Below are 19,075 nucleotides of genomic sequence, written 5' to 3'. Positions count from 1 at the left end.
AGTGGGGAAACCCATGATTTAAGCATAGTGACTGGGAGGAGGTAGCATGTTTCATTTCTCCAGCATGGTGTAGTGGTGTAGCGTGGTGGAGCCAGTGTGGCATAGTGGTTAGAGTGCTGGACTAGGACCAGGGAGACCTGAGTTCAAATTCAGCCATGATACTAGCTGGGTGACTCTGGGCCAGTCACTTCTCTCTCAGCTTAACCTACTTCACAGGGTTGTTGTGAGGAGAAACTCAAGTATGTAGTACACCTCTCTGGGCTCCTTGGAGGAAAAGCGGGATATAAATGTAAATAAATAAATAAATAAGAAGAAAAATTAGCAGCGAAGGCAGGAATTTCCCCCTCTTCACACAATGACGTGAATCTAGCGGCTTACATGTCCCACAGAATAATGCAGGCAGCATAGATCTGTACACACAACTGTGGGGATTTAAATCACCCAGCAACACTGTTGCACAAGAGGGCAGTTCAGGCAGTGCTGACTCTTTTGCAATCGCACATCACATGCTACTTCCATTACAATTGAAGAAGGGCACCAAGTCCGATCACGCAAGACTTAGCAGTGATTGCACTGCCTTCTTATGCAGGAACAGCAGCAGCAGCAGTAACAACAACAATGGATGATGCAGTGGTGCAGATGTGTCTGTACTGTACATGTTAGACTGCAGGACATGTAAGCCAGTATCTTATTGAGATCTCCTCAACATATCATATGGTCAGATAAGCTCATACAAGCTCTGAAAGCTCATACAAGCCCTGGAAGTGGAGTTTATTTGGGCTTTTAAAAACTGTTTTTTAAAATTATATAGTTATAAATTAATTACCTACCTAATGACCTATGTGTACCTAGTGAGTTCTCCCCAGTATGCAGAAAGTAGTACCATTTTATTTTTGTACGACCCTATTTTGCTTCCTAATTACCTGATTTTGCTATTAGTACACATGATGATGACAAGTTACTTCATATGCTGAAAAGTAATCTAAGTGTGTGAAAAACTGATGCTCAACTTCAAATTTCTCTGTGATCCATTCCGACTCTTTCTTTATGGGAAACAATTCCACTATGAAAATTCTGCAAATATTGCAGTAAAAGGATAAACATTAATTTTTAGCAAATAAGCATGCTATGGTTCCCAGCTGGCAGAACATGGAAAGTTCAGAGAAAATAACATAATGAGAAGCAGGTGAAGTTCATAAACACATCTTCAGTGTTGATGAAATGTATTTTTCCCCAAGTGCAAAAAAGTGACAGGAACTCTTTTTCTTAAGACAAGTACATTGGAATAAATATACCTAACAAAAGACAAATGAGCAGCATTCAGATTAATGCTGCCTGTATTAGAACATTACACATTTGTAACATTTTTCCTGATTTTCCCCACTCTCCTCTGATGCTCCCAAAGTATGTTCTTGGGGGTCCTCTGGGACATATTTTTGGAAGCCCTTGTAGAAAGGCAGGGTGGAATGGGAGAAGTTGTTTTTTAAAAAAACACATGCAATGTTTTAGCATAAGGGCAGCATTAGTTTGGATGCTGCTCAGTAGGTCTTGGGTGCACTTTAGTTCTATGCATATGCAGAGGCTCCAGTCTACATATGAATCTCTCTGTGATCAGGTATTGCTCAGTTAACTTCAGCGTTAGATAATATTTTGTGGAGATTGCAGAGCTTTCCTCAAGACTGAAGTAAATGAAGCTTCTCCTGTTCATGTGAAGTACTGCAGGTGTATATTTAAAAGAAAAGCCCTTTGAGGACATACAATTGCTTGTATCAGTTAGACAAAAAGATGAACACAGATAAAAAGATAGTGGCCAATCTTTAGTTAAATAGGAAACATCATAGATAGTGTTGCTTACAATGTCCATTTTGCAAATGAGTTCTTCGTTTTTCTTCAGACTTCATTTTTGCTTTTATATACCATTGGCACCTTTAAGAAAATGAACACCATATTACTTTTTAAAATGCCACATCATTACATGCTGATTATTTTGGTGTTAACATCTAAATTGACACAAACTATATTTAATAGAAGTGAGAAGTTAGAAAAAACAGCAAGCAATTAGAAAAAAAATCTAATTGGTATGAGTAGTGGTAAAATGAACATTGAAATGAAAATAGATCCAATGGGCACATACCTGCAATGGGTACCTTGCACATTCCTTATGTTTAATAATGTAGCTTTCTAGCTATATAAATGAGTTTATTCCCAGGGAACTGTCACACTCTAGTACAGGGATTCCCAACCTGTGGTACTCGAGTTGTTGATGAACTACAACTCTAATCATTGCCAGCCACAATTTATTACATATTCTTCATTCACAAAACTGGGTCATGAGGGAAGGGCTGGCCCCACCATCCTGGTATCCTTTGCTGCCCCTTTGCTTTTCTCTCTGATAAGTGAATGGATGAAATACCCTCTTGTGAGGAAAAATAAAGCTCTGCACTTGAGACACAAGTCAGCTGACTTTCTGATTAATGTTCACATCCTCAGGAGTCACAAATGGAAAGTGATCCAGTCTGACTGCATAAGAAGAGTTCCTGGATACCTCCATAACATATTCTACCCTGGTAGAATCCAGTTCAGCCTGAATATTTACTTACTTACTTACTTAACATATTTGTATACTGCCCCAAAAGCAAGTCTCTGGGTGGTTTATGACAAAATAATATAAATAACAAATAAAAAGGTTAAAACATTACAATAATTTAAAAATTAATACCATGTTAAAAGCATTAAAACAAACAACAAACTGATAAAAGTGGGTAACCAATGGTTCCAAATTTGCATCCAAGTGGGAGGGGGCTCATACTAATCCTTGTACTAACCCTAGACACCTCAACTGAAAGTGAACTTGTGGATGCAATGCCGGCAGAAAAGAATTGCTTCTTTGCCATACATATTGCCAGAGCATCAGGGGCCGATTAACCATTTTGCCACCCATAGGCAAAAAGGCTTTTGCCACCCTTTAAAGAAAAAAAGGCTCGGGGTGGGGTGGGGATGGGAAAGTTCCCTTTTACTTTGATTTGAAAAAAAGCCGCTACCGCAGCAGTAGCTGTGTTTGTGTGTGGGGGTAACCGGGGGAGGGGAAAGTTCTCCCTTTTGCCCCTAAAGATTGCTGGCCGTGGGATGGGGTGCAGTGGTGGTGGCTGGATGAAGTTGTAGGGAGGGTGAGGGGGCGAGGAGGGGAGAATCACAGTGCTCCCCCTTTTTTTTTTTACTTCTAAGCCCGTTGTGCGGGCAGCAGTGGTGAGCTCTAGCTCCTTCCTCCTCCTCTCCTGCAAGCTGACTGAACAGGTGGGCTCTGCTATCTGCAGACCGCAGACTGCTTCTGGCTTACCTTGCACATGCAGGATCATCACCAGAGCCAACTTGAAACCCTTCCAAGGCTTCTTAGAATCCTATTGGATCCAATAACCTTCATTGGTGGGCCAACCTAATGGATCATTCATCCCTTCAGAGTGTTGAGCCCTGCAGAACATAAGAACAGCCCTGCTGGATCAGGCCCAAGGCCATCTAGTCCAGCATCCTGTTTCACACTCTGGAGAGCCCACAGACAAGAGGTGAGGGCATGCCCTCTCTCTTGCTGTTGCTCCCCTGCAACTAGTATTGAGAGGTATTGTGCCTTTGAGGCTGGAGGTGGCCTATAGCCACCAGACTAGTAGCCATTGATAGACTTGTCATACATGAATTTGTCTAAGCCCCTTTTCAAGCCATCCAAACTAATGACCTTCACCACATCCCATGGCAAAGAATTCCATAGATTAATTATGCCTTGTGTGAAAAAGTATTTCCTCTTGTTGGTCCTAAATTTCCTGACCTTTAGATTCATGGGATGACCCCTGGTTCTAGTGTGGCATGAGAGGGAGAACAATTTCTCTATCCACTCTTTCTACTCCATGCAGAATTTTATATACCTTGATCATGTCTCCCTGTAGTCGCCTCTTTTCCAAACTAAAAAGCCCCAGATGCTGTAGCTTTGCACAAGGAAGGTGCTCCAGGCCCCTGATCATTTTGGCTGCCTTTTTCTGTACCTGTTTCAGTTCTACAATGTCCTTCTGAAGATACGATGACCAGAACTGTGTGCAGTGCTCCAGGTGTGGCCGCACCATAGATTTGTATAAGGGCATTATAAGATGGTTACAAGTCCTACCTTAACCAAATAGTAGTCTATCCATGACAATGGGGAAATGAGTCCCCACTAATGGAACACCACCCTGGTCAGAGCAAAAGACAAAACTGAGAATGTGACCAGCAACATGCATTGGTCCAGAGGCATTTGGGAAAGGCCCATAGTTGTCATGGTCGCTACGAATTCCTGAGCTGCTCCTGATAACCCAGTCCCATAGTGAACATTGAGGTCCCCCACCAACAGTTTGGGCAACTCCAATGCCAACCCTGCAATCAGCTCCATCAGCTCAGTTAGGAATTCCGTTGAACGACAAGGTGATCTGTATGCCAACAGTAGTCCCAATCTATCCTTGGTTCCTAGGCTTCAGTACAGACACTTGATGTGGTACAATTCCCCAAAAGGGATTCTGGTAAGGAGACAGTGTTCTTGTACACCACAGCCACAGCACCTCTCCACCCACATGCTTGCCCACAACCTAAGCCACACAAGAGATTCATTCATTCTTTCCCAATACTTTCCACAATCAAGATGACTCACAATGTCAATTAAAACAACATATAATTTCATACAATAAAACAAATGAAACTAAATTAAAACATTAACACTTTCTTTCAGAGGAGCTGGATTGTTTGTGAACATCTGAGAGCTTCATTCTTCTGGTCGCTAGACTGTTCTTAAACATCTCATGACATCCTAAGAGCTCAGTCATTGTGAGACTGCAATGAAGCTTGCAAAATCCCACAGCATTGTATAGAAATATAGAATTCTTCAATTTATCACACTACACAGAAATGTTGTGTTCCCTGGAATTTATCCCATCTACCCCCATAATGTTTTGCAGTTTTCATGCTTACATATTCATGTCTGAAACTTGGCAGAACTGTTTGCTGTTAGCAGATAATCGTTCACTCAAATACAGCAGCAGGTGCTTATCTCCGCTTGACTGTTTGATATGAATAGACTCATCAGCAGCCTTGTGATTCAATGGTACATCAAATTGCTAATTCTAAATAGTGAGGCAGAACACATCTGTAGGATATCATCTCAGTCTAGCACTCTCAGATTTGCTCCAAATCTTATAATAAATGGCCTATTTGTTCTCAAGCCCGGAGCCAGCTGAAGAGCGGCCTGGGTCTAGCCCCGTTCGGTGGCTCCTCTAGTGACATCCTGTGCACATGACGTTAGGAGCATGGGGCATGGCTTGGGCTCTGAAAGAGCCCTGAGAGAATTCCCCGCGCCCGTGTCTAGACCCCGAGCGAGCACTCCCCTGTGCCTGGAGCACTGTCTGAAATGACAGGGGAGAACTCTCTCATGCTCTCTGGAGCTTGAGGCCACGCCCCCTGCACAGAGTGTCTTCGAGCTCTGTAGAGCCTGTGTAATTTCTCCCCTGTTATTTCAGGCAGCACTTGCTGCCTGAATGCATCTATTTCCCTTTCTCTCCCTCGCTGGAGGGAGAGACAGGGAAATAGATGCTTTCAGAAAGGACAGCGGAGCGCTTGCTTGGGGCCTAGGCATGGGTGGGGGGAGTTCACTCGGGGCTCTTCCGGAGCCCGAGCCACACCCCCTGTGGGCTTCAGCGGCCCTTTCCATTGGTGGCCCGGGTTCTTTGAACTCATTTGTACAACGGTGGCTCTGCCCCTGTTTGTTCTGAATTGGCTTGCTCTGACTCCAAAGAATAATTTCAAAAGAGTACTGTCTGATCCTGGTGACTTCAGAAACGGAATTAATACCTTATATAATTGCAGGAGTCAATTCAATATGGATATGTTAAAGAACTAAAATAGTTTCCAGTGTTCTCAATGTTCTTCAATACATTTTTATGAAATAAGAAAGAATCCAAAGATATTTCTTTCTTTCCCCACCTCATTCCTCTACTGAACTCCTAAAAGAGACACTGAGGTGACAGAATATCATTTGCTTATGGCACACAAACAAGCTTTTCAGAGGTCTATGACTTTGATGGTTGCATTTGTCTTATCTGTTGGACATGATGTGTATTAGTGAAGCTATTTACATACAGCCTTGGCATTTAATTTGTCACAATTGGTTTCTAGCACTAACACTTGTCATTTTAAATGAAAACTTAACTCTTACTGGTCATGTGGGTTTACTCTAGCACATGACAGGTTTCACAAGAAAGTGGTAGAGTAATTCTTACAGGGATGGCTATGTCTATATTTAAGTATTTAAGGTTCTAGACAGAATCAGGTACTAGGCTCACAGAGTGAGCAGGATATATGAAGGCTTGGGGCAAAAAAGGAGCGCAGGGAATGGGAATTGGGAGAATTTTTAAAATAGTGATGGATAAACTCTTTCTAGTCAGGCTGCTTGGGCATGGGGAAAAAACCCCTCCCCACTTGGAAAATAGCCCATTTCCTGTGAATCCAATTCACAGAAACATTGAGAGGGGCACACACATAGAAAACAGCCTTCTATTGAGACAAACCATTGGCCCATCTAGCTCATAACTGCCTATGTAGACCAGCAGTGGCTTGTAGACCAGCAGTGGCAACAGGGTTTCTCTCAGGCTCACCTGGAGATGCCAGGGTGAGATTTTCTGCAAACAAATCAAGTGGTCTGAGCTACAGCTCTATCCCACTTCCAACTCTGTTTCAGACTCTATCACACTCCATTGATATTTTTAGGATCATGACCAATTTGCCCCACAACTCCCTACCTGCTTATTCTTCCCATGTCGTCATTCCCAACTACCATTCTTGTTGCTCCAGCAGTGGCAGCAAGATAACAGAGGGATGTCTGCCTCCCCACCATATGTGACACAGGCATGCAGTAATGGTTGCACGCCGGACACAACAGCACTGGGAATTATAGTTTTTCCATTTTACAGAAGTGCTACAATTCCTAGAGCTCCTATATCCAAGATGCAAATGACTGAACAAGCAACTAGGAGTCTGCCCAGAATACTGCTCCTGCAACACGGTGGCAAGGCTGTTGGTACAGCCTCTGACTTCTCTTGCTCCTTAAGTCGCTCCTATTTCCCCCTCTATTGCATCAAATGAAATAGGTTTCAAGCGCACACACATACACAGGTACAATCAAGGAACAAAGTAACATGAACAAGATAAGAAGCTTATTTTAACATGTCATTTTCCCATTTTCTGAAGACCCAGATGTGAAGCATAATCGTACTATCGATCTTTCAGAAAGCAATTAGAGAAATAAATGCAAGTTCTGCTAGTAAGAATATATTATTTATTGAGATCGAGCCTGATATTTATTAAAAGAGAGAGAGAGAAAGAGAGAGAGAGAAGGAGAGAGGGAGGGAATTCAGTATACTAATGCTCACTACAGTTATTGTGACACTTATGGCATGCTCTTGCGTACATTTACTCAGAAACAAGTGTAACTTAATTCAGTGGGGCCCACTCCCAATTAAGTCTGCAAATGACTGCAGCTTTATCGTATATAAGGATAATTTATTGATATCTACTTTTATTGCTGATTGCTAATTACATTATTTTCAGAACTTGTTGATGGGTTCTGAAGGGGTAAAGAGGGATGGAGGGTTGTAAATGGTGCCTTGCACCTCATTCAGGCCTCGCTGGCTCCCATCAAGCAGCCCAGTTTCTGCAGTGCTGGCAGAACACTGCAATGTATTACCACATAATTGCCATGGAGAGGAGATCTGGTCTTGTGGTAGCAAGCATGACTTGTCCACATAGCTAAGCAAGGTCTGCCCTGGTTGCATATGAATGGGAGACTTGATGTGTGAGCACTATAAGATATTCCCCTGAGGGGATGAAGCCGCTCTGGGAAGAGCAGAAGGTTCCAAGTTCCCTCCCTGGCTTCTCCAAGATAGGGCTGAGAGAGATTCCTGCCTGCAACCTTGGAGAAGCCACTGCCAGTCTGTGAAGACAATATTGAGCTAGATAGACCAATGGTCTGACTCAGTATATGACAGTTTCCTATGTTCTTAAATGTCAAAAGAAGATACTGCTCTGAGTAAAGTGCAGTGCCAGTGTTAATTACCTTCCAGTGATGAGGAAGAACAGAGTGAGAATGACTAGGAGAGTGAATCCACCGACAGCAGCCGTGGCAATGACCAGAATCTGCCCCTGTTCTGCGGCTATATCTGAAGCTGAAAAAAGAAACAGAAATAAATGTCTGAGTAACAGTTTTATATAACAACAACAACAACAACAACAGTCTACCAGCCAAATGCATCAGTTATTAGTAATGAAATCTGTCATTATTTATTTTATTATTTTATTTATTTAACACATTTGTATACTGCCCAAAACGCAAGTCTCTGGGCAGTTTACAACAATACATTGATTATTTGATTGGTGTTGTGGTGAAAGCAGAAAACAGAATTTGCTTCTGAAGTAAAATGGTGGTGGCAACATGTTGACGGGGCAGGGAAGTGCTTGTGGGGTTTGCTTTGTAAACATACAGATAATGGAATATAATTGTGGCATTTTCAGTTATACATTATTTACATCATTTATTACTTCAACAACATTTTAGAGTACATTTTATTCTCACAACCGTTTTGTGAGGTAGGTTGCATTATGATCTAGTGATCTGACAAGCATTATGGCTGAGAAGAAATTTGAACAAATCTATCAATCCATTAATCTGAGTCACTGCTTTTCATTGATTGGTAGTGGCACAAGTATAGATGGAAAACAAAAACACAATTATTGAATGAACAGAGAACATGAGAAGCATTATGATTTTCAAAAGAGGATGGTAAAGCTTGTTGGCTAGAACTGTGATATAAAAGGTGTAACTGATCATTGCTATGTTCCTCAGAATTAAGTACTGGATTGCCAGAGTATCAATGGTATTACAATGGTATCGCATCCTGTAGTTTTAGGACAGCCCTCAGTCAGTAGTTGGTAGCTGCTGTGTTAATGCTAGGGGAAATCTAAATGCCTCAAAGAGCCTTGGCCAGAAGCTTTTGGGTGGTTTAGGGAGGCAGGTTGCCCATGACACTGAATCCTATGGGTTATAAGAGTGACTCTCTTGAATGGGCCTATGTGGTGAGCCTCTGTGAATTTTTGGATACTAGTGATGGAGAGACATCGTGCACAGGGTGATGTTTTAACTGTTATGGTGCAAAAAGAGGCAGATAAGAGTATAATCCACCAACCATTTATACAAGGTTTCTCAATAAATCTGGCCTTGGTTTCCAATTTCTTTCTTTGTTTTTCTTAAACAAGGAAAGACTCTCACAAGGACAATCCACTTTAAGTTAATGATTAATTATAAGACAGTAATTATAAGGATAACGCAAGATACCAAGCATTTGATGGCATTATTGAAGCAAAGGTTTTAAAGGATGTAGAACAAGAAATTCCAGATAAGAATTTAGTCTTCCAACCAGTATAAAGAGAGAGAAAGAAAGTCAGCAATCATTAACATTTATCTTAGTTTCTAATTTCCTAAACTCAGTAGAATTGAATTAGGACTTTAGAAATGAAGAATGCAGGCTGGATTAGAATGCAGAAGTAATTCATGTCCAATTTGCAATGCAAAGTATTATTATACATTTGACACTAGCTTCTAGTATGCTGTGACAGTAAATGACAATAGTGCATTTCATGTTCTTCATCATAAACTGTTCACAGACAAATCAAGCATGTGGAGTGATTATACAATAAGTGAGGCACTGAAGCCCTTTATCAAATATTAAATAACTAATCTCTCAAATACTAAAGAGTTAGTTTTGTTGAAGCAATAAATTTCACATCATGTCCCACTCCTTAATGTCCAAATGGCTTGGAAAAATTCAACGTAACAAAACATGATATGACATAAGTAACTATGCTAACAACAACAAAAACAGAAGGAATAAAACTGCCCAATGGAAGCAAGATCAAGAACCTGGAAGAGAAATAACATTACAAATACTTGCGCATTCTCCAGGCTGATAACATCGCACACACTGAAGTTAAAAGAAAAATTGGAAGTGAATACATCAGGAGAGTTAGAAAAATTCTCAAGTCCAAACTCAATGGCGGGAACACCATACAAGCCATAAACACCTGGGCTATACCTGTTATTAGATACACTGCAGGAATAATAGACTGGACCCAGGCAGAGCTAGAGACGCTAGATCGTAAGACCAGGAAAATCATGACCATCAATCATGCTCTGCACCCCCGCAGTGATGTCGATAGGCTATACCTCCCTTGCAGTTCAGGTGGAAGAGGAATGCTGCAAGTCCATCAAACAGTAGAGGAGGAGAAAAGAGGCCTTCAAGAATATATCAAGGACAGTGAAGAAGATGCACTTCAAAAGGTCAATAATGCGAAACTATTCAACACCAATGAAAGAAAGCAGGCCTACAAGAAAGAACAAGTCAAGAACTGAGCAGAAAAATGGAAAGAGAAGCCACTGCATGGTCAATATTTGCACAATATATGTGGAAAATCAGACATCACCAAGACCTGGCAATGGCTTAAGAATGGTTACTTGAAGAAAGAAACAGAGGGTTTAATACTGGCTGCACAAGAACAGGCACTAAGAACAAATGCAATATGAGCAAAAGTCGAAAAAGCCACAACAAACAGCAAGTGCCGCCTTTGTAAAGAAGCAGATGAAACAGTGGACCACCTAATCAGCTGTTGTAAAAAGATCGCACAGACTGACTACAAACAAAGGCATGACAAGGTAGCAGGGATGATACACTGGAACATCTGCAAAAAATACAAGCTACCTGTAGCCAAACATTGGTGGGACCATAAAATTGAAAAAGTTGAAGAACATGAAGATGTAAAAATATTATGGGACTTCCAACTACAAACAGACAAACATCTGCCACACAATACACCAGATATCACTGTAGTCGAGAAGAAAGAAACACAAGTCAAAATAATCGACATAGCAATACCAGGGGATAGCAGAATAGAAGAAAAAGAAATAGAAAAAATCACCAAATACAAAGATCTACAAATTGAAATGGAAAGGCTGTGGCAGAAAAAGACCCAAATAATCCCAGTGGTCATTGGCGCCCTGGGTGCAGTTCCAAAAGACCTTGAAGAGCACCTCAACACCATAGGGGCCACAGAAATCACCATCAGCCAATTATAAAAAGCAGCTTTACTGGGAACAGCCTATATTCTGCGACGATATCTATAGCAATTGACAATAAAATTCTGGCATCCCAGGTCCTTGGGAAGGACTCGATGTCTGGATAAAACAAACCAGTCAATAACACCTGTCTGACTGTGTAAACAAGAAATAATATTCTTAGGAATGCAGCCCAAACATTGAATGTAATCTTTGAAAAACCAATAGCTGCTTCTGTGGCCAATAAAGAAGAAGACATTTTAAAGCAATAAAAAGAAAAGGAAATGATAACAACGGAGTGCACAATGCCATCATCTATAGCTGAGAAGAATCTGCAGTTCTCTCTAGATAAGGAGAGGATTTTCTTGACTATTGAAATCAGTGAGTACAGAAAGAAAATTATCAAGGCCTAAATCATGAAAAGTGCAATTCCAGTAACTTCAGGTGCCAAGCAGAATTATGGACTTGTGTTTTTCATACAGCAGCCTTTTACACCTGCTCAGAAGACTTCTTGAGAACTTAGGGCATTTTAAAAAGCCATGGGGTGGTAGTGTCTGCTGTTCCAAGGAGGGGAAAAAAAGCTAAAAATCTTAGTAAGCATATTCAAACTCTTAGGTGGATTCCTGATTTGCACTTTTATATTATGATAGACTAAGCAAGGCACATCTCTCTAATAATATTTAAAGCAAATTAATTATATGAACCTTGATACTTCAGCATTTAATTTCTGCAGTTAGAGATTATGGTTAGTTCATAGAGATGAAAGCAAAGCAGAATTTTTTTTGCCTCTGGTCAGAAGTAAAATTGGCTTGGAACAGTTGCAATTTGTTAGAGCGGGTGCTGCCAGAAAAAGTGTTTTGGGGTCATGCAAAAAGGCACCCCTTTATATGATCAGCCTGCAGTGAAGTTTTCACCCCATGAAGCTCAAGCCACTTGGCACAAACCAGTCATTAGTACAGACAGAGTTTGGCAACATGACTTCAGGTTAAAGGTTCAAAAGACAGTAAAAGGAGGTTGTTGACTCCTCCTTTATGGAGCAAGCCTACCAGTAAGACCCATCAAAAGGAAATTGTCATGGATGAGATCAGTGTTCCCTGTAAGAGGGATTCCCAGATGTTGTTGACTACAACTCTCACATTCTCTAGCTGCAGTGGCCTTTGGCTGGGGAATATGGGAGTTGTAGTCAACAACATCTGGGAATCCCTTTTACAGGGAACACTCGATGAAATACTCCCATCCAAGATATACCAATTGGAATGCTCAGTAGGACGAGGAAACATGGCCATTTCCCCTCTCGTTCGTTTAATGAAGTGCTGGCAAAGATAAGGGAGGAGGCATTCATTGTAAACAATAACTCTTCATCTGCACCTTGAACATCCTAGTTTTGGGAGGGTAAGCAAACATTTGCACCATACATTTGCATTTGCACCATACATGTGAACATTTACATAGTTTGCATTTGCTGTTCTCTGAGAGAACACACTTGCAATGATTAAGTCTATCCAAGCACTGAACACTTTTGTTTTTGCGAGAATTTCCCTGCGCTACAGGGAGGGATGACCATTTGATTGAATCAATAACCTCCTCAGGGCACTTTTGCCCTCAAATGAGCCACATGGCTTCAGAGTCTGGGACTCTGTTTGGACTCTACTCCAAAATGGACTCTTATATAGGTGAGCTGCAGCAGCTGCCTCTCACTCTTCTTCCCTACTTCACCCCACTCTCTACTCCCAAAGAAGTCCCAGATCGCCCTTCACGCAACGAACGTGCCTAGGAAGTATAGGTAAGATTAACACCCCCAGCCATCTCTCAGAGCCTCCTCATCTCCTTGCATCTCCTTTAGAAGCCAAATTATTGAATTTCCTAACCAAACTCTTTTGCCTTCGGTAACTCTCAATTTCTACCCTAAATAAAGCTTTGAAACTATGTCTCCTCACTCTTTCTAATACACCAGAATTGCTTAAATTGATGCTGTGTCAGAACTGCACTCTAATCAAGCCAATTCCCCCAATTTAGACCAAAAGCATTAGTGCCTAGCCAATCGCTCCTGTGCAGATCAGGTAACACATGGTGCAGACTTAAATAATTTTCATTTTTTATTGACTATCAAGAGTTCCTGAAAAGGCCACACAAGAATGTACATTCAGATAGACCACATGATACAGATAGATCACATGAGCTACCCAGTGTAAGGGACTCAATTGTTGAGGGTCACCAGACCTTTACTGAATTGGACCTGGTTTTCCAACTGAAATCACAGTTGCAAATATCATGATGGCTGATTCCTAAACTACAAGCACAGAGATATGTGTCAAATTACAGGGCACAACCAATAGGCCAGAGAGAAAAGAATCCCAGTGTGGGATGATGTAAGCAGAACTACTTCCATTCTGTGCCTGATTTTACTGAAGTATCAATTTACCCTGGTAATTTTTTCTCATCATGAATTTATTTAGTTGTCAGCAACTAAAAGATGGAATAGCTGATTATTTTAATTTTAATTTATTGTAGTATATAATTTATTGTTGTATCAGGGAAACCACGTCTTAGCTCTTTGGGCTAAAAAGAAAGGTTAGCATTCAAAACTCTTTTTTTCACTTTTCCTCCTGCAAGAGTGTGCATATAATACTGAACTGGGACTTAACCTATTTACATAAGAACATAAGAACAGCCCTGCTGGATCAGGGAGGATCAACTTACAATTTTTCTTTAAACTTCAGTGTGTGCAATGTTATCAGCCTTATTATTATTAATTATTTTGCCTTATTATTATTATCAGCCTTATTATTATTATTTCTTGTTTGCACAATCAAACAGGTGTTATTGACTGGTTTGTTTCATTTCCGCAAAATAAGTATCGCCGCAAAATGTAGGCTGTTCCCAGCAAAGTTGTTTTTTGTAATTGGCTGATGGTGATTTCTGTGGCTCCTATGGTGTGCTCTTCAAGATGTTTCGGAATTGCACCTAGGGTTCCACTTACTACTGGGATTATTTTGGTCTTCTTCTGCCATAGCCTTTCAATTTCGATCTGTAGATCTTTGTATTTGGTGATTTTTTCTATTTCTTTTTCTTCTATTCTGCTATCCCCTGGTATTGCTATGTTGATTATTTTGACTTGTTTTTCTTTCTTCTCGACTACAGTTCTATCTGGTGTATTGTGTGGCAGATGTTTGTCTGTTTGTAGTTGAAAGTCCCATAATATTTTTACATGTTCATTTTCTACAACTTCTTCAGTTTTGTGGCCCCACCAATTTTTGGCTACAGGTAGCTTGTATTTTTTGCAGATGTTCCAGTGTATCATTGCTGATACCTTAACATGCCTTTGTTTGTATTCAGTCTATGCTATCTTTTTACAACAGCTGATTAGGTGGTCCACTGTTTCATCTGCTTCTTTACAGAGATGGCACTTGCTATTTGTTGTTGATTTTTTGACTTTTGCTCTTATTGCATTTGTTCTTAGTGCCAGAGGCAGCACTTGCTATTTGCTGTTGATTTTTCTACATTTGCTCTTATTGCATTTGCTCTTAGTGCCTGTTCTTAGTGCCTGTTCTTGTGCAGCCAGTATTAAATCCTCTGTTTCTTTCTTCAAGTTGCCTGTCTTGAGCCACTGCCAGGTTTTGGTGATGTTTGATTTTCTGTTTATATCGTGCAAATATTGACCATGCAGTGGCTTGTTTTTCCTTTTTTCTGCTCGGTTCTTTACTTGTTCTTTCTTGTAGGCCTGCTTTGTTTCATTGGTGTTTAATAATTTCTCATTGTTGACCATTTAAAGTGCATCTTCTTCATTTTTTCTTCTATTTTTCAAGGCCTCTTTTCTCCTCTACTGTTTGATGGACTTGCAGCATTCCCCTTCCACCTGAGCTGCGAGGGAGGTATAGCCTATCTTCATCACTGCGGGGTGCAGAGCATGATTGATGGTTGTTGTTAATAATAATAATAATAATAATAATAATAATAATAATTATTATTATTATTATTATTATTATTACCCCCAGTGAGGCACTAACTTGGCGTGGTTGTGGGGCTTGTGTGCTCTGAGGAAGGTGAGAGCTATGCCGGAGGTCCAACCATACTGGACACGTCTCACCAGAGGAGCCAGACAAAGAGTGCCTCTCCCATCAACAATATGGTGAGACGTAACTTTAATAAATCTATACCGGATCGGTCATCGCCCGCGTCAACAAGGACCGCGCCAGGTGCTATAGTCCCTGGACATCTGGTGGCAAGTGGGCTACAGGACTCAGGATCTTCAGTTGAGCAACCAGGGCTGGAGACAGCAAAGTTTCTGGAAGAAACGTCGTTTAACCGAAAAAAATATACAGAAAATGCCTACAAGGAAATAATGATCTGCTATTACAAGTCTAGTCCAACTAGAAGAGGTTATTTTAAAATAATGTACCAAATTTGGAAAGAGAAGCATCCAGATACAGAAATAACAGAACCAGGGCTAGCAGACCAGAGAAGATACATAATAAGAAATAAAGTATTCACAGGAGTTGAGCTGGAAGAACTGCAAAGAGCAACACAGGCTCAAGATATGGAAGAAGAATTACCACCAACTGAAGAAGTTTCTCAGGCGCAGATGGAGCAGGTGTTGGAAATAGAGGATACCACCGTTTCTGAACTGTTTCAAAATCAAAACCAGGCAACCTCCCCTTTGCCTTCACCTCAAAACCCCAAATGCCGTTTAACAGAAAAGCAACAAGAACTAAAGCAAAAAATAACTGAGCACATGAACCAAACAACCACCAGGGTTCGACTTCCCGCTCTAAAAACAGTTGCCAAAAAACAACTTGCTCAGGCATTAAAAGATGTCAATGCTGCACTTGCAGAAATAACAACCAATAATTTGCAAGAAACAAACCAACTAATGTACAGTGCAGCAACAATAACAACACAAGAGCTCGGATATAAGATCAGTGGACCTGTAAAAAAAGAAAGCAGTACATCACCTAAATGGAAGATTCGATTAGAAAATAAAATCTCCAGGCTTAGATCAGATGCTAGTAAATTGAAAGATATGAAAGACAAGAAGCTGAAGAATAAAAACACCAAACAGGATCTGATCCAAAAATACCACCTAGATTCAAGGAAAATTAGAGAAGTCCTGGAAATAATAAAGCAGCAAATAACAGCAGAGTCAAAGAAGATTAGCAGATATGAAGCCAGAACTACACAACACAGGCAGAATCTCCAATTCCAGTCGAATCAGAGACGTTTCTACCAAAGCATAGAAGGAGAAACTGCAAGAAACGTAGAAACACCAAATAAAGAAGAAACAGTGCAATTCTGGCGGAAATTATGGAACAACCCAATAGATTATAATAAAAAAGCAGGCTGGATGAAAGAGGTCAAAAAAATGTAACCAACAAATGCAAGATCTAATAATAACACCAGAATTAATAAGTGAAAGAGCAAAGAAAATTAAAAATTGGACTGGGCCAGGCGACGATGAACTGCATGGCTTCTGGCTTAAACACCTAACAAGCCTTCATAAACAACTATCAAAACAGTTCAATCACATTATGAAAGGCGGTGATATTGAACAATGGCTAACAACTGGGAAAACTCATCTCATTATGAAAGACCCAGCAAAAGGTGCAGTTCCAAGTAATTATAGACCGATAACCTGCCTGCCAACCATGTTCAAATAATTAACTGGAATAATAGCAGATGAAGTGATGCAACACTTATTAACTAACAAACAGCTTCCAGTTGAACAGAAAGGAAATTGCCCAAACACCAGAGGCACAAAAGACCAGCTGCTGATTGACAAAATGATTTTAGAAAACTGCAAGAGAAGAAAAACAAATCTAAGTGTTGCATGGATTGACTACAAGAAAGCCTTCGATTCATTGCCTCACACATGGATACTAAACTGTTTAGAAACAACTGGTGTCAGCAAAAACATTCAGATATTTATTAAAAAAGCAATGAGCATGTGGAGTACACAGTTAACAATCAATGGCGAGGCACTTGGACAGGTTAGCATTAGAAGAGGTATTTTCCAAGGGGACTCACTATCCCCTCTGTTGTTTGTAATCGCCATGACCCCACTTTCACAAATACTACAAAACAGGCCTCGGATACCAAACATCTAAAACATCAAGTAAAATCAACCATCTGCTGTACATGGACGATCTGAAGTTGTATGGAAAGTCCCAGTCAGAAATCGAATCACTGCTAAACACTGTCCGTATATTCAGTAGCGATATAGCAATGGAGTTTAGACTAGATAAGTGTGCTGCATTAATAATGAACTGAGGGAAAATAACAAAAACAGAAGGAATAGAACTGCCCAATGGAAGCAAGATCAAGAACCTGGAAGAGAAAGAACCTTACAAATACTTAGGCATTCCCCAGGCTGATAACATCGCACACACTGAAGTTAAAAGAAAAATTGGAAGTGAATACATCAGGAGAGTCAGAAAAATCCTCAAGTCCAAACTCAATGGCGGGAACATCATACAAGCCATAAACACCTGGGGTATACCTGTTATTAGATACATTGCAGGAATAATAGACTGGACCCAGGCAGAGCTAGAGATGCTAGAATGTAAGACCAGGAAAATCATGACCATCAGTCATGCTCTGCACCCCCGCAGTGATGCAAATAGGCTATACGTCCCTCCCAGCTCAGGTGGAAGAGGAATGCTGCAAGTCCATCAAACAGTAGAGGAGGAGAAAAGAGGCCTTCAAGAATATATAAGGGACAGTGAAGAAGATGCACTTCAAATGGTCAAGAACGCGAAACTATTCAACACCAATGAAACAAAACAGGCCTACAAGAAAGAACAAGTCAAGAACCGAGCAGAAAAATGGAAAAATAAGCCCCTGCATGGTCAATATTTGCACAATATAAGTGGAAAATCAGACATCACCAAGACCTGGCAATGGCTTAAGAATGGCAACTTGAAGAAAGATACAGAGGGTTTAATACTGGCTGCACAAGAACAGGCACTAAGAACAAATGCAATAAGAGCAAAAGTAGAAAAATCCACAACAAACAGCAAGTGCCACCTTTGTAAAGAAGCAGATGAAACAGTGGACCACCTGATCAGCTGTTGTAAGAAGATCGCACAGACTGACTACAAACAAAGGCATGACAAGGTAGCAGGGATGATACACTGGAACATCTGCAAAAAATACAAGCTACCTGTAGCCAAACATTGGTGGGACCATAAAATTGAAAAAGTTGAAGAACATGAAGATGTAAAAATATTATGGGACTTCCGACTACAAACAGACAAACATCTGCCACACAATACACCAGATATCACTGTAGTCGAGAAGAAAGAAACACAAGTCAAAATAATCGACATAGCAATACCAGGGGATAGCAGAATAGAAGAAAAAGAAATAGAAAAAAATCACCAAATACAAAGATCTACAAATTGAAATGGAAAGGCTGTGGCAGAAAAAGACCCAAATAATCCCAGTGGTAATTGGCACCCTGGGTGCAGTTCCAAAAGACCTTGAAGAGCACCTCAACACCATAGGGGCCACAGAAATCACCATCAGCCAATTATAAAAAGCAGCTTTACTGGGAACAGCCTATATTCTGCGACGATATCTATAACCATTGACAATAAAGTTCTGGCATCCCAGGTCCTTGGGAAGGACTCGATATCTGGATAAAACAAACCAGTCAATAACACCTGTCTGACTGTGTAAACAAGAAATAATAATAATAATTATTATTATTACTGTCATGAGTATTCAATTTCTCCACTGCCCTTCCAAAAATGGCTCAGGGCAGTTTACAGAGAAAAATAATAAAGAAATAAGATGAATCCCTGTCCCCAGAGGGCTTACAATCTAAAAGAAACATGACAGAAACCAGCAACAGTCACTGGAGGTACTAGGTAAGGCTAGTTACTCTCCCCATGCTAAATAAAGAGAATCAGT

The 19,075-nt window shown here is 40.6% G+C and overlaps 1 protein-coding gene across 10 annotated transcripts in view; it reads right to left on the bottom strand.

The window, feature by feature from the left end:
- The window catches only part of EPHA6 (EPH receptor A6), a 750,202-nt gene that overhangs the window by 206,484 nt on the left and 524,643 nt on the right, over window positions 1–19,075 (bottom strand). For all 10 annotated transcript variants that reach the window (XM_053308761.1, XM_053308762.1, XM_053308763.1 and 7 more), the window contains 2 exons: window positions 8,120–8,228; window positions 1,856–1,926 (listed from right to left, as the gene is read on the bottom strand). In XM_053308761.1, the coding sequence (XP_053164736.1) occupies window positions 1,856–1,926; window positions 8,120–8,228 (180 nt within the window). The remainder of the gene's footprint in view (window positions 1–1,855; window positions 1,927–8,119; window positions 8,229–19,075) is intronic.

The sequence above is a fragment of the Hemicordylus capensis genome, chromosome 3 (genome assembly GCF_027244095.1).
Source record: "Hemicordylus capensis ecotype Gifberg chromosome 3, rHemCap1.1.pri, whole genome shotgun sequence".
Lineage (NCBI taxonomy): Eukaryota > Metazoa > Chordata > Lepidosauria > Squamata > Cordylidae > Hemicordylus > Hemicordylus capensis.
The sequence above is the reverse complement of the archived record's forward strand: the minus strand, read 5'-3'. Positions and strand labels throughout refer to the sequence as shown.